This window comes from Piliocolobus tephrosceles, chromosome 8 (assembly GCF_002776525.5).
Source record: "Piliocolobus tephrosceles isolate RC106 chromosome 8, ASM277652v3, whole genome shotgun sequence".
In the NCBI taxonomy this organism is placed as follows: Eukaryota; Metazoa; Chordata; class Mammalia; order Primates; family Cercopithecidae; genus Piliocolobus; species Piliocolobus tephrosceles.
This window is the reverse complement of record NC_045441.1, coordinates 118,510,401-118,526,500: the sequence shown is the minus strand read 5'-3', so window position 1 is coordinate 118,526,500 and position 16,100 is coordinate 118,510,401. Positions and strand designations below refer to the sequence as shown.

The 16,100-nt window shown below is 39.6% G+C and overlaps 1 protein-coding gene across 5 annotated transcripts in view; it reads right to left on the bottom strand.

Annotated features, from left to right (window-relative positions):
• Positions 1-16,100, bottom strand: part of AHCYL2 (adenosylhomocysteinase like 2) — a 201,391-nt gene that overhangs the window by 35,526 nt on the left and 149,765 nt on the right. For all 5 annotated transcript variants that reach the window (XM_023223445.1, XM_023223446.1, XM_023223448.1 and 2 more), the window contains 2 exons: positions 6,468-6,611; positions 5,903-6,003 (listed from right to left, as the gene is read on the bottom strand). In XM_023223445.1, the coding sequence (XP_023079213.1) occupies positions 5,903-6,003; positions 6,468-6,611 (245 nt within the window). The remainder of the gene's footprint in view (positions 1-5,902; positions 6,004-6,467; positions 6,612-16,100) is intronic.

Sequence of the window (16,100 nt, the reverse complement as noted above, 5' to 3'; positions counted from 1 at the left end):
AAAGTAAAAAAAAAAAAAAAAAAAAAAAAACCACTGTCAGGAAATGAGTAAACAATAGAAGCAGGCTCTCAGATGAGCCAGATGTTTGATCAGACAGGAGCTTTAAAATAACTATGATTAATATGTTTATGTTATTTATTTTTACTTTTTTAGACACAGGGTCTTGCTATGTTGCCCAGGCTGGAGTAATATGTGTATGTTAAAGGATCTAGTTGAGAAAGACAGACAACATCTATGAATAGATAGAAAATTTCAGCAGAGATGGAAACTATAAAAAGTCAAATACAGTCCGGTGCGGTGGCTCAGGCCTGTAAAGGCCAGCACCTTGGGAGGCCGAGGTGGGCGGATCACCTAGGGTCGGGAGTTTGAGACCAGCCTGACCAACATGGAGAAACCCCATCTCTACTAAAAATAGAAAATTAGCTGCTTGGTGGCACATGCCTGTAATCCCAGTCATTTGGGAGGCTGAGGCAGAAGAATCGCTTGAACCCAGGAGGTGGAGGTTGTGGTGAGACAAGATTGTGCCATTGCACTCCAGCCTGGGCAACAAGAGCAAAATTCTGTCTTAAAAAAAAAAAGGCAAATACAAATGCCAGGAAAAAAAAATGTCAAATTAAAAGTTCCTTCAACAGGTTTATCATCAGACTGGGCACATCCAGGGACAGAATCAGTGAACCTGAAGATAGACCAATAAAATTTACTGAACTGAGCCAGGCACAGTGGCTCATGCCTGTAACCCTAGCACTTTGAAAGGCTGAGGCAGAAGATCACTTGAGGCCAGGAGTTTGAGACCAGCCTGGGCATCACAGCAAGATCTCATCTCTACAAAAAATTAAAAAAATTAGCCGGGCATGATGGTACATGCCTGTAGTCCCAGTTACTTGGGAGGCTGGGGCAGGAGGAATGCTTGAGCCCAGGAGTTTGAGGCTGCAATGAGCCTGCAATGATTGTACCATTGCACTCCAGCCTGGGTGACACAGTGAGACACTACTCAACAAAACAAAACAACAACAAAAAAAGAAATTACTGAACTGAAATACAAAAATAAAAAGACTGGCAGAAAAAAATCAGAACAGAGTGCTTAAAATCTATGGGATCTATGAGAATCTATGGATTCTTTCCCTCTTTGCCTTCTGGAACTCCAATTACATGTATGGAGAGGAAAAAAAGAGGATCTGGGAACAATGACATTTCAAAACCAAACAGCACATTAGTGCCCAGATCCACTAAAAGGAGCCAAGCATTCTGGGAGAAATGGCTGATTCCAAGAGTAGGACATGGAATGTTCAAGATAAGCTTAGGTGATCTTGTACCAAAAGCAAGAAAGTGTTCAAAGAATGAAAGCGATATGTCAAAAGACAAAGAAGTCACAGAAGCCACACTGAAGAGGCTCTCCCTGGTCAAACTGGTAACAAGATGATCATGTAAGTAAGTAATGATAGTAATGGATTATAACCTATTAAATAAAATAGGAAACAAGGATTCCATACAAATAAAAATAATGAATAAATCAAAGATAAAGAATGAGATATTTACAGTTTCATAGTACTACCCCACATAAACATATTAATTCTATTTTTATTTATTTTTGAGACAGGGTCTCACTCTGTCACCCAGGCTGGAGTGCAGTGCAATCTCAGCTCACTGCTCACTGCAATCTCTACCTTCTGGGCTCAATCACTCCTCCCATCTCAGCCTCCCAAGTAGCTGGAACTATAGGCACATGCCACCACACCTGGCTAACTTTTGTACTTTTTTGTAGAGATGGTGTTTTACCATGTTGCCTAGGCTAGTCTTGAACTTCTGGACTCAAGTGCTCTCTGCCAGCCTTGACCTCCCAAAGTGCTGGGATTACAGGCATGAGCCATCGCACCCAGTCTAAAAAACATATTAATTATAAACTGGGAAAAATAACTTTTACAGAGGGAAATCCTGGCAGACACTACCTCAATCAGGGGATTAAAGTGAACATCATCAGTTCTGGGACAAACTGAAATCATGTGCCACCTGACAGGATGTATCACTTCCCTGTATTCCCACCATAGATGTATAGCCTGAATCTCATAATGAGGAAGCATCAGAAAAATCCAAATTGAGGAAATTCTACAAAATAATTCATCTGTAATCTTCAAAAGTGTCAAGGTCATGAAAATCAAAGAAAGACTGAGAAAGTGTTCTATACTAATGAAGATTAAAAAGACATGACAATTAAATGTGACATATAACCATGGACTGGATTCTTTTGTTAGAAAAATATTATCAGAAAAAGTGAAACTCCAGTGGGATCTACTAAGGATTGGATGGTAATAATGAATCAATGTTAATTTTCTACTTCTGATGGTTATACTGGTTGTACAGGAAAATGTCCTTGTTTATAGAAAATATACACTATGGTATTTGGGGAATGCTATGGTCTGAATGTATGTTCTCCTCCCCCAGAGTCATATGTTAAAAACTAACCCCCTAGGTGACGACGGTATTAAAAAGTGATTATGGAAGTGATTGGGAGGTGATTAGACATGAGAGTTCTACCCTCACAAATGGGATTAGTGTACTTATAAAACAGGCCTGAGGAAGCTTGCTTTCCCCTTTGGCCATGTGAGGGCACATAGAAAGCGCCATCTATGAGGAACAGGCCCTCACCAGACACTGAATCTGCTGGCGCCTTGATCTTGGACTTCCCAGCCTCCAGAACTGTGAACAATAAATATCTATTGTTTTTTAATTACCCAGTCTAAGGTATTTTGTTATAGCAGTCCAAATGAACTAAGATAAGGGTGAAAGAGTATTAGGTTGGCAAACAAAGCAAAATTTCTTTGTAGTTATTTTTTAAAGGAAAAAAATGTGGAGTGGAAACAATAAATTAATATTAAAATTGGTAAGCTAATTGTGATTAATCCATTCAGGAAAAAAATAGAAAAGGAACCATGAAGGGTGGTAATACTCAGTGGGCCTAAGGGTAAAAAACAAACTAGATGTAATTTAGCAACATGAGACAGTAGAGAAGCACTTACTATTTTAAGCTACCACACTGAAGTCTCATGTCGCTGACTGAGCAGGCCAAAAAAGATTCAAGAGTGTTTCTGTCTTGATTCATTAGTCTGTAGCTCCAAAATAGATAGCTTTTCAATTTATTATATTAATTTTGGGCAGTCAAGGTACTCTTTTCCTCGGAGAACATATAACCCAGAAAAGTCTCATAGTGAAGATGCTAATAGTAGCTGTCTGTACCTTGAAGAATCTCTAATGTTCTGAATCAGGAATGTGACCACATAAGTGTTGTGCTTTGGGAGACATGGTCTTTGGAAAGCTGATCTAGCCACACAGATGACCCAGATCTTATGGATCCCCATAAAAGATTCCAGACCATTGCTCAATATTCCAATTTCCCTATAGTGGTCTCATTATGGTTAGCAACTCCATATACACTGCATCTCTGGTGATAAAAGAGGAGATCTAGAAAATTGTGGGGGCATTTTTGGTTGCCACAATAATTGGAAGGAGAGTGCTACTGGCATTGAGTGGGCAGGACCAGGAATCTCTATATTCTGAGTGTCTCAACAAAAAACTGTGTCTGTAGCGGGTACAATTTTCAAACGTCAAAACGAAAGTTCACGTGGGTGAAAAACCTATCTACAATTATCTGAGTACTCAAACCTAAATCCACTTTACAAATTAGCAAAAAGTAGTTTTGTAGTTTTAATACAAAACAATAGTTTTTCCAGGAATGTAACAGCTATGTAAATGAAACTCGTACTTTTTGTTGTTCTTGTTGTTCAGAAGTTTACAAAAAGTTGTTTACTATTTCAGAAAATCATGGCAATGCTGCTCTGATGCTCTGGAATCAGTAACACATTTCTTTCTGTCTTCAAATAATACTATTTCAAATAATACTGTGAAATAGTACAAATATCTGATTGTTCTACTATAGTTGTCCTCAAGTATTCACATATTGAAATACACATTATTTTAAGTATTGCATTTTCTTTTTTTCCTCCTTCATATTTAAGATTTCATATTGATTTTTTTTTAAGATTATATGTACCTAGACATATTATATCTGAATTTCACTTCAGGATAATTCAGGGACACTGCAAAAAAAAAATGGTTTTTTTTTTGTTTGTTTTTTGTTTTTTTTTGAGACGGAGTCTCGCTCTGTTGCCCAGGCTGGAGTGCAGTGGCCGGATCTCAGTTCACTGCAAGCTCCGCCTCCCGGGTTTACGCCATTCTCCTGCCTCAGCCTCCCGAGTAGCTGGGACTACAGACGCCCGCCACCTCGCCCGGCTAGTTTTTTGTATTTTTTTAGTAGAGACGGGGTTTCACCATGTTAGCCAGGATGGTCTCGATCTCCTGACCTCGTGATCCGCCCGTCTCGGCCTCCCAAAGTGCTGGGATTACAGGCTTGAGCCACCGCGCCCAGCCAAAAAAATGTTTTTTAATAAAAAGGGGACATTAAAACTGATGAGAGTAAGGTAGGAATCACTGGTATAAGCAAATCATGGTAATTCCAGGCCCCTTGCTAGGACTGATGGAGCACAGGCACGTGATCCAGTTCTGCCCAATGAGACATTATGGAGTATCCTGGAGGGACTTCTCTTGAGTGAGGAAGAAATGGTCCTTCTTCTTTTTCATGTCAGTTTGTGATGACTAGAATAGCTGTAAGCATCTTGCTATCAGCTTGAGGGTGAAGTAAGCATACTGAGGAGGCAGCTCGAAGAGAATCAGAGAGGTGAAGCTGGAGCCCTGAGATCCTGCATCTGAAGTCTGCCTTCCCTTTGGACTTTCTGCTATGTACTGTGATAAATTCCTTTATGTGACATAACTTTTCTTACAGTCTATTGTTACAATTGCTCTCTTTTATTTTGAGTTACTGTTGTTTATTTCTTACTGTGCTGAATTTATAGCTGTCTCTCAGTATCCTCAGGGAATTGATTCCAGGACTCCCATGGATACCAAAATCTGAGGATGCTCAAGTCCCTTATATAAAATGATGTAATGTTTGCATATAATCTGTGCACATCCTTCTGTATATTTTAAAGCATCTCTAGGTTATTTATAATACCTAATACAGTATAAATGCCATGTAAATAGTTGTTATATTTTTTATCTGGGCCAGGCGCGGTGGCTCAAGCCTGTAATCCCAGCACTTTGGGAGGCCAAGACGGGCGGATCACGAGGTCAGGAGATCGAGACCATCCTGGCTAACACGGTGAAACCCCGTCTCTACTAAAAAATACAAAAAACTAGCCGGGCGAGGTGGCGGGCGCCTGTAGTCCCAGCTACTTGGGAGGCTGAGGCAGGAGAATGGCGTAAACCCAGGAGGCGGAGCTTGCAGTGAGCTGAGATCTGGCCACTGCACTCCAGCCCGGGCGACAGAGTGAGACTCCACCTCAAAAAAAAAAAAAAATTTGTTATTTTTTATTGCTGTATTATTTTATTTTCTGAATATTTTTGATCTGCAGTTGGTCAAATCCTCAGGAAGCAGAACTGGTGGATATGGAGGGCCAACCGCATAAATTAAATTTGATCATAGGTATATATGTATAGGAAAAAACATAATATATATAGGGTTCAGTACTGCCTGAAGTTTCAGGTGTCCACTAGGGGTCTTGAAACTTATCACCCACAGACAAGGCAGGAGGACTACTATATATTGAAGTTAAAATCTTGACTCTGTGATTTCTAGCTGTATAGCCTTAAACAAATATTTTAGGGCCTCTGAGCCTCAGCTGCTTCGTTTATAAAATGGAAACAAGAATACCTCCTTTATATGGCCATTATAAGGATTAATGAGCTAATATTTGTTAAGCTCTTAACTTGGTGCTTGGCATGTTGTAAGCTCTCAGTAGCTCGTGGCTATTATTAACTATTGTTATTAAAAGGAGAAAAGAAAAGAACTCACAGCAGTCTGAGCAGTGATGTGTGTGCAACCCACGATTTTGGCTCCAGCCAAAGGCTTTTCTCCTTGAGCTCTCTTCCTCAAAGCCATCAATGCAGGCATTTCTGAAAAGGCCCAATAAATACAGCAATATTAAAGAAGAGGGAATAAGAGATAAAAGAATAAACAGAAAAACTTATTTTCTTAAGTTAAGATCCTTCCCCTGAAAAAAAAAAAAAAAAAAGATCCTTCCCCTGATCAGGTTAGATTAGGTTTCTCCAGGGATCAAGACATTAAACCTGAATTTTCCTTTATAAAGGGCTTTCAGAGGCAAATGCTCCAGGGTTCTGATTCTCTATATTCCTGTCCTTATCCAGTCTCTCTCCCCCTTTTTTTTTCCCCCAAATATAGCGTTCCTTCTAGACTTGCCAGATTTCTCCAGTGTTTTCTGAACTCATATTTCTTTTGTTATAAGTATTCTTATCACATAGAAATTTCACAAGCTACCAGACCCCAGACATAAAAAGGGATTAATACAGACAAAAAGACACAGGCAGGTTAAGAAGGAAAAGGTGCTTGTTTTCTTTACCTTGTTCAGCAATTTCAATTTCTCTTCGTCCAAACTCTGCCTGTTTGATGTTCTTAACACAGAAGTCACTGCTTCCCTTAGAGTTCTTTTGCTGCTTGTCCCTGGGGGATGTCTCATCATCAGAGCTATCTGTATATGAAGCCGCTGGAATGACAGAATAAAAAATGCTCAGGGAATAAAAAAATGCTTCCTCTAAAATTCCAAACCACGGAGTGAACTGAGGCTTCTCTAGCCACCTAGCGCCATATAAATTTTTTACCTCTGGTAAGCACCTACATGCTATACACAGACCAGAAGAGGGAAGCTGAAAGAGATTGCCAAAGACATTCTTCCTGGATAGCCTTAACTTGAAATTAGGGTTAACTTCATCTTCAGAACATACAGAGGTCCTGGTCCTTGAATATGCAAAAAGGAAAGATTACACCATGGTAGCATTAGGTGAAAGTTCCTAATGCAAGATCATGGTCATTAACCTATGGATTTTTGGGATTCTAGCTACTCTGTTCTGTGTGCTACTTAAATATTTGATATAATTTGTGTTTTAGTACAATTACTGAACAGATAAGACCTAGAAAATAAGGAATCCATGGGAAAGTAATTAAGAACCACACAAAAAGTATTTGTCTGACATAACAGAGCTTTCTTTCTGAAGATGGACTCTGATGAGGCTGAATTGTGCCTGCAGACCTAATTAGACATTAACAATGAAGTATTCAATGTGCTCTCCCTTCTTGCTGGCCTCAGTGGGTCCCGCGTTAGGCATTTTAGACTCCCAAAGAAGTGAATAAATCCTCTTTGGTACAATAAAGTGCTCTGATAACTAATCCATTTAGCAACATACACTAGAGTGTGAAAGGTCCAAAACTTTTTATCGTGGTTAACAGGCAGCTGCTGCTACTGCTATTCACATGCTTAGCTGGGGTCTTTTTAGTCTTCATAGGATTCTGTAGTGACTAACCACTTGCTAGATTATTTGAAGCAGTGTCCATCCCTGATTTGCGTTTGAATTTCTGAAGATAGTTCTTAACCTCCAAGTTTTTTGGGGGGTTAAGAAACACTCTCTAGAAAAAGGTTTGTATCTCTCAATGGAGTAAAGTACTGCCATCACTTTTACGGGTAGAAAACTGTGAAAGCTCAGAGTGCCTACAGTCTATGATACTCTGATCTACTTATATCCAGAGAATTAAGGCATTTCTGAGATTTCTTAGCAAATGGTCTATCTCTAGGAGGGCTGTAAAAGGCAAGTCTGACCTTGCCCAGTTAATCAGGCATGGCACTACAAACCATTTGGGCAGCAGGGGCTTGAGAATCTCTCACGGAGCTGGAGCAAAGTCCTAACACGAGGCAACAGGAATGAACATGGGCACCAGGGGAGGTGAGGGAATTAGTAAATCCCCAAAGAGACTTTTGTTCTTGAAAGGAGCTAATCTGTACAAAAAGTTTGTGGTTCTCTCTCCTAGGGTGAGTGAAAGCTCAAAGTACTTTTGGCAACAGAACCCAGAAACAGCTTTCTGGGAAGTCATCTGTTTTACTAATCAATATTCAGAAATACCTAATAAATTAGAGGCTTAGGGGAACCATGCTTCTACCACCTGAGAGATAAAAAGATAATAGCCATCCCTAATCCTGATCCAGATTTATCGGAAAATTACTTTTGAAGAAAGTGTTCATATTCAGAATATCCTGAAATCTCAAATCCTTTTTCAGAGTCATGATGACTTTTATGCTTCCCAATGGCCATTCAAATATATTGGTCACGTGTTCTGGAGTCAGTCTTTGATTTAATTCTCAGTCTCTGTTTCTGGGTGTATAAACTGGAGCTGATCCATTTGAAAGAGTTGTTAATTTACTCACGTATTCAGTCATTCACATAGTTGTTTATTCAAATTTTAATTATGCATCTACTGTGTACTAGGCATAGCCTAGGTGCTGGAAATACAGGACAGATATAGATGGTCCTTACCTTCATGGAGTTTTCAGTCAAGTCAGTGAGTCAAAAAAGAAATAACTAGTTACAAAATTCATTATTTAGAGCTTAAAAAAAAAAACCACAGTTGTAATGTGTGCTGTAAAGCAGAAATCAGGATGTCATAAGACTATATAATAGGAGAACATGACTTGTCAGAGTCAAGTTGTTGATCAGATTAAGTAAGATAATATATGTGAAGTGCTTAGTGCAATGCTTGGCATACAGTAATTAAGCATTCAATACATGATACCTGATATTACCCACTTCTGCCCATATTTTAAATTCAGTTCCAGATATAACATCTTTAAGGGTTCTTACTCAGCTTTAGGATTTTGAATGGGAAAAGAATGACATACATACATTATCATTTAGCAGTTTCTCTTTTTTTATATCTCCATCATCTCCTACTGATCTACCCAAGCAGCAGGTGGTTGGCTGGCAGTGATTTGAGAGGTTGAGACTGGAGTCCTAACTCTACCCAGAAGAGATCCCCCTTCCTAGGCCTCTTTAGTTTCTAAGAATGAGTCAGAAGAAAACAAAAAAGCAAAACAAAATTTGAAAACTTCCCCTTAAGGGAAGCATTCCAATTTCCGGCTTCACCATTTTTCCCCCCCGATTCAAAGAAAAAAAAAATCTTTATACCACTTCCCTATTCTAAAAGCTGGAAAAAAAAGTATTTTACTTTCTTAACAGTAGTCAAGTAGTTACAGTTAATTCAACCAATGTTTTTCTTTGAGCCAAAATGTATGTTTTCCAAGAGCCTTTTTTTTTTTTCTGAAGACAGAAGGTCTTACTCTGTCACCCAGGCTGGAGCACAGTGGCACGATCTCGGCTCACTGCAATCTCTGCCTCCTGGGTTCAAGCAATTCTCCTGCCTCAGCCTCCCTAGTAGCTGGGATTACAGGCGCCTGCTACTGTTCCCAGCTAATTTTTACATTTTTAGTAGAGACGGGGTTTCGCCATGTTGGGCAGGCTGGTCTTGAACTCCTGACCTCAGGTGATCCACCCACTTTGACCTCCCAAAGTGCTAGGATTGGAGGCTTGAGCCACCATGCCCGGCCTCAAAGAACCCCTTATACGGACCTGCTATCAGGTAAGAACCAAAAGTATCAGTTGTCTAGATTGTCCTACTATGTGGATACGACATGGCTGACAGATCCAGACCAAGAGAATGTATTACTAGTTCTGCAAACACAGTGGAAAGGTTATTGTTGAATTAGTGACATTTACTCATTTATTCTTTGAATCCATATTCATTTCTGCCACAGAGTAACAAACTCATGATGACAGTTGAGATAGCATTAAGGATTGTTCATAGGAAAATTTAGAGAAACCCAGCACATACCTACAAACACACTGGAACAGAGTTTCTAAAATATTTGTAATTGCCAGCATACTCTAAAGCCCAGAGTCATAGTTTAAATAAGCAAGAACAACCAATAACCTACTAAAATAGTCCTGAAATCTACTAAAATAGTCCTGAAATCCTAGCTCTAGCTTCAACCCTAAGTGGTTAAGTGACCAATTTTCAATTTATCCAACTGCAAACCGTAACAGATTCCCTCTTTCCTCATACTCTTTCCCCCAACTACCACCAGAAAAATCTTATGAATAAATGAAATGATAATCGAAGGGTTCAGTTTCTATGTAGAAAAGGAGTACGAAGTACAATATAACTGTACTATGGGATGTTATCTTGTTTCATTATTTTCCAAAATCAAAATATAACATGATGAATCAAGAATCCACAATCTATCTCACAGAACATGTATACACGTTTTAAGGCTCACGCCTGATTAGCTTTACCTCTCAGCAGCTGTGATACTGTGGGTTACTGCTAGGAGAAGCAGCAGTCAGAACCCTGACTGAATTAGTCCTATTAGACTATTTTATGTCAGGCAACTCCTCTTGGGCCTAACCTATTCATCTGGTAATGGAAGTAATAGTAGGGACCTACTAACCTATTCATTTGGTAATGGAAGTAACAGTAGGGACCTGTGTGTCGGTTATAGCAGACTTCACTGATGAATAACACTCTAGAAATGTGTAAAAAGCTATGTTAGCATCTCAAATACAAACAAACAAAACTTTGTTGTTCAGAAAAATCTGAAAATATATCAAACTTTATAAGAATTGTAGAGTTTGGGGAAAAAAAGAACCAGTTGTGAAGAAGGGACTCCTGTCTTCTCTCCTCATTCTTAACCAAGTAACTCATTGCAAAGACAGCTTATTCAGAAATATATCACTGAGAATGGTCTGATTTAAAAAAAAGTATCTTCTGTTCATTTGTTTTTATGAGGTTTTTTTCCTTAGGGGAAGAGTTTTTTAGAAGTTTGCTTCTTATAAAATAGTTTCATGGATTAATGCAGCGTTGTTCAACCTGGGTTCTGCCAGAATTAAGTCCTAATGCCTTGAAGCATTCATCGTACATGATGAATTAACTTCTCTTCCACACATCTGGAAAGGTACTAGTTATGTATCATCTTTTGGAAAATTAAGAAACTCTATAAAATCATTTTCTGTGTTCTGTGATTCAGATGAGGATCCCTGGTTGAGAAAAGCCGGCAGAGGTTCCTAAATGAAAGCATGGCAAAACTTAGTACTACGATCCCCAGGAAGGGAGAGGAGACTACAGTCTATGTAAGCCTCTGAGTATCTTCAGCAAAACAAGCACTTTGGACAGGAAAGTATCTTGTTTTGAAATCTCATAAACCTGCTTTTGTTGTTCACACACACTGAGTATATTAGAGACCTCAACAAGGGTATAAAAGTATAATGTCTCTGAACACCTTTCACCAATATGTATTTATTGAGTACCTCTTTTGTGTCAAACAGTTCTAAGTGCTGGGAATACAGCAATGCAAAACAGAAAAAAAAAGAAAAAAAAATTCTCTGTTCTCATGGATCCTGCATTTAAGTAGAAGGGAAAAGACCAAAACATATTAGTAACATATATATGTTATATGATAAGTGCTATGAAGAAAAATAGAGGAAAATTTGATGGAGAATGTTGGGTGGAGCTCCGTATAGTATTTATTTCTAATGAATTTTTAATTGACAAAATTGTACATATTTATGTGTATAACATGATGTTTCAAGATATGTATACACTGTGGAATGGCTCAACAGAGATAATTAACATATGCATTACCTCATATTCCTATCATTTCTTTGTGGTGAGAACACTTAAAATCTGTTGTCCTAGCAATTTTCTAGAATACAACACATTGTTATTAACTATAGTCACCATGTTGGGTACAATTTAAAAGAGTAGCCAGGGTAGGATTCAGTGAGAAGTTGATGATTTTTGGTGAAGAACTGGAGGTGGTAAGGTAGCCAGCCATGCATGTATCTGGAAAAAGAGCATTCCAGGCAGAGGGAACAGGTACAAAGGTCTTGAAGCAGGAGAGTGCTTGGCATGTTTCAAAATAACAGTAGGAGGCTAGCTAGCAAGGCCAGAGTGAAATGAATATCTCGGGGAGTGGGGAGGTTTAGGGAAGTAGAGAGGTGAACAGAAATGTAGGCCATTGTAAGAACTTTAGGCTTTACCTAAGAGTGAGATTGGGAAGCCACTGGAAGGTTTTAGGCAGTGAAATGATATGGCATGACTTATTTTAAAAGAATACATTTGGCTGTAGTGTTGAGAATAGACTGAAGATGGGTAAGGTTGGAACTGAGAAGCTCAGTTTTTAATACATGGGAGGTTTGAGATGTCTATGGGCTGGGTGCCATGGCTCATGCCTGTAATCCCAGCACTTTGGGAGGAGGATTGCTTGAGGCCAGGAGTTTGAGACCAGCCTAGGCAACAAAGTGAGACCCTCCATCTCTACAAAAAAATTTTCAAAACTTAGCCGGATGTGGTGGTACACATCTGTTGTCCTAGTTACCGGGGAGGCTGAGGTGGGAGGATTGGCTGAGCCCAAGAGTTCGAGGCTACAGTTAGCCATGACTGTGCCACTATACTCCAGTCTGGACAACAAAGCAAGACACTGTCTCTTAAAAAGAAAAAAAAAGAATAAAATAAAAAGAGATAGCTATAAAACATTCAAGTGAAAGGACCTAGTAGGCAGTTGTATATATGAATCTAATATACAGGAGAGACATTTAAGCTAGGATAAAATATAAGAATCAAACACCAATACACGGTATTTAAACCTATGAGATAAATGAGTTCATCTAGAGAGAAAGTACAAACTGAGACGGGAAGAGGTCAGTCTTTGGGGTTTTCCAGTTTAATTTCTATAGTCATTTAAATTATCATTAATTTTTTTTGTGACAGAGTTTCACTCTTGTTGCCCAGGCGGGAGTGCAATGGCACAGTCTCGGCTCACTGCAACCTCTGTCTCCCGGGTTCAAGCAATTCTCCTGCCTCAGCCTCCTGAGCAGCTGGGATTACAGGCAAATGCCACCATGCCCGGTGAATTTTTGTATGTTTAGTAGGGACGGGGTTTCTCCATGTTGGTCAGGCTGGTCTCGAACTCCTGGTCTCAGGTGATTCACCCGCCTCGGCCTCCTGAAGTGCTGGAATTACAGGCGTAAGCCACCGCGCCCAGCCTAAATTATTATTATTTTTTTAAAATTTTTTTTGTTAGATGGAGTCTCACTCTGTTGCCCAGGCTGGAGTGCAGTGGCACAATCTCAGCTCATTGGTTCTGTCTCCTGGGTTCAAGCGATTCTCATGCCTCAGACTCTGGAGTAGCTGGGATTACAGGCGTGTGCCACCATGCCTAGCTAATTTTTATATTTTTTGTGGAGACGGGGTTTCACCATGTTGGCAAGGCTGGTCTTGAACACCTGACCTCAGGTGATCTGCCTGTCTCGGCCTTCCAAAGTGCTGGAATTACAGGCATGAGCCACTGTGCCCAGCCTCGTCATTTAAATTATACTGTATGCTGAAAATGGGTCCCAAGTTCTTATTGACACACATTTGCATATATGTCTTGTCATTATTTAGAAAGCTGTGAGTCAGTTCCATTACTCTTGGCTTTTCATTCGATGCACATGAAGCTCTTCTTCTATCATTGTATATAACTCTCCATTGTCTGAGTTATGAAGATGCCAGGTGCAAGTTTTCCAGCATCACACAACAAATGAAACATGGATCAAAGACTAGAAACTAGGTCTCTCCTAACTCCTAGTCCAATAATCAAGGTAGTAGGTATTTCTAGCCAGAGTTTGTTTAAAAGGGCTTGACAACCATTCACTCAGTCTGGATTTTATTTATTTATTTATTTATTTATTTATTTATTTATTTATTTGAGACGGAGTCTCGCTCTGTCCTCCAGGTCCAGGTTACAGGGCAGTGGCACAATCTCAGCTCACTGCCAGCTCCACCTCCGGGGTTCACACCATTCTCCTGCCTCAGCCTCCAGAGTAGCTGGGACTACAGGCGCCCACCACCACACCCAGCTAATTTTTTGTATTTTTAGTAGAGACGGAGTTTCACCGTGTTAGCCAGGATGGTCTCGATCCCTTGACCTCGTGATCCACCCGCCTCGGCCTCCCAAAGTGCTGGGATTACAGGCGTGAGCCACCGCACCCGGCCTGGGTTTCATTTTAAAAGCACTGAGTTTACAGAGCACTTCCTGTAGATTAGTTCAGACCATTGCGAATATTATGTTGATAGGCACAATATTTTTAAAATGATACCTAATCTGAAATATGTCCAGATGAGGGTAACCAGGACAGTGGGATACCCCCAAATCAGGCAACCAAAACCAGCAAATTTTAAATAAAATCTTTAAATTCCAGGGATTATATAAGAACTTATCAGGAGATAAATCTGTATAGTAAGTAGCATCCTATGATTTAAAATGCTCCCAAAGAAGTCGGCAATCAGTGGGAAGCCAAATGAGATCTTTAAGTTCTTTTTCTTCTCCAGGATGTTTTGATTTCCTGCACCTGAACTTAGTATCATTAAATAGATACATCAGGTTGGCAATTTTTGACTTAAAAAAATGGTAATTTCATATAGTTTAATCTAAAAAGTCCAAGTTTGCCAGGATGATACCAGTCCATATCATTCACCAACGAGCTATGCCAAGCCACTATGTGCTCACTTAGAAACCAAGGGTATCACTACTCTCTTCCAGGTAAATAGATATGTTTTAAAGTACACTCCCTGCCTATGGGGGTTGGGTGGGAAGGCAGGTATTGGTTTCCTCTGCAGGAATATAGTTAGATATGTATATCTAGTGTGTCCAGGAGAGACTGAGCTGGAGTTAAAATTTGACATTATTATTATTACTTAGTATCAATCTTTAGGTAACATGCAGAAACCCACAGCTTAAAATGTTACAACTATTTTACAGTTCACATTTTTCACAATTATTATGGTTTCCAGAGTTACATTAACCAGTTCGTGAATTTTCAACGCTGCTTATTTCAGTAGAATAAGATAGGTTTCCCGGCTAGGCGCAGTGGCTCACGCCTGTAATCCCAGAATTTTGGGAGGCTGAGGAGAATCATTTGAGCCCAGACGTTCGAGACCAGCCCGGGCAACATGGCAAGATTCCATTTCTACAAATAATTTTAAATGTTAAATTTAGGCAGGCATGGTGGTGGGTGCCTGTGGTCTCAGATACTCAGTAGACTTGAGTCCACGAGGTCAAGGCTGCAGTGAGCTATGACCATGCCACCTGCACTCCAGCCTGGGTGTCAGAGTGAGACCCTGTCTCAAATCTTGTGCTACTCCCTAAAAAAGGTAGCACAAGATTCTGTATCTTTAGATAAAAATCCATAGGAAGTGATGTCATATGCTTTACATCATTCACTGTTACTGTGGGGGGAAAGTAAAAAGAGAAATGTAAAATGTATATAATCTACCCCGCCTAAAAGCTACAGCTTCCCAAACAACTGTTCTTCAACTTTATATAACAAATATTACTTTCCTATTTATACGAAGAACAAATAAAATTTCAGGTCATGATAAAAATTTTCTAATGAATATTACTATTTATAATGTGAAGAGGTAACTAGGGCAAGCACTCAGTTCCCTACCACATGCTAACACAAGAGCAAAATAAACTAACTCCTTATTGAATCAGACTCATACTAGGCAGCATTTAGCACAAATGGCTGATGCCTTGAAGGGGTCCTACACAGTAACAGCTTACCTGGCATTAAATGATAACTCAGTCCCAGGGCACATGTATTTGAATTAATGCCAGTGCAAAGGATGGGAGGAGTAACAAGAAGTCCAATGTCACGGCTTAGGGGAAAAGGCAAAGGGCTCACTTGCTTGAACTAGCTGCAGTGTCTTCCTTATTTCTTGGGGCAATTGAGGTTTCCCTGTTAATTTGCAAGTACCAGATGGAGGGATGAAGAACTCTTTTATTTTCAAAGGATTTAAAAAAAAAAAACCCCACAAATATATACACATACTGTTCAGGAAAGGTCATCAATGACATATTCTCACCCTTCTGAGTATATTAAAGAATTCAATTTCCTTAATCATCCTCTTCTGCCTCTATTGGAAGAGGAGGCCTCTATTAAGCTCCAATTGGAATTGCCAAGAGGAATCCAAAGATTCCACCCAGAATTTTAGTCTAAATTTGGACTCAGAGTATTTATTCAAAGCACAGTCTTGGTCATGCTTAATTAGCCTTGGATAGACAGGAGGGCCCATTGAGATCATACTTATTAGCCTCAACAGCTAGGTCCAC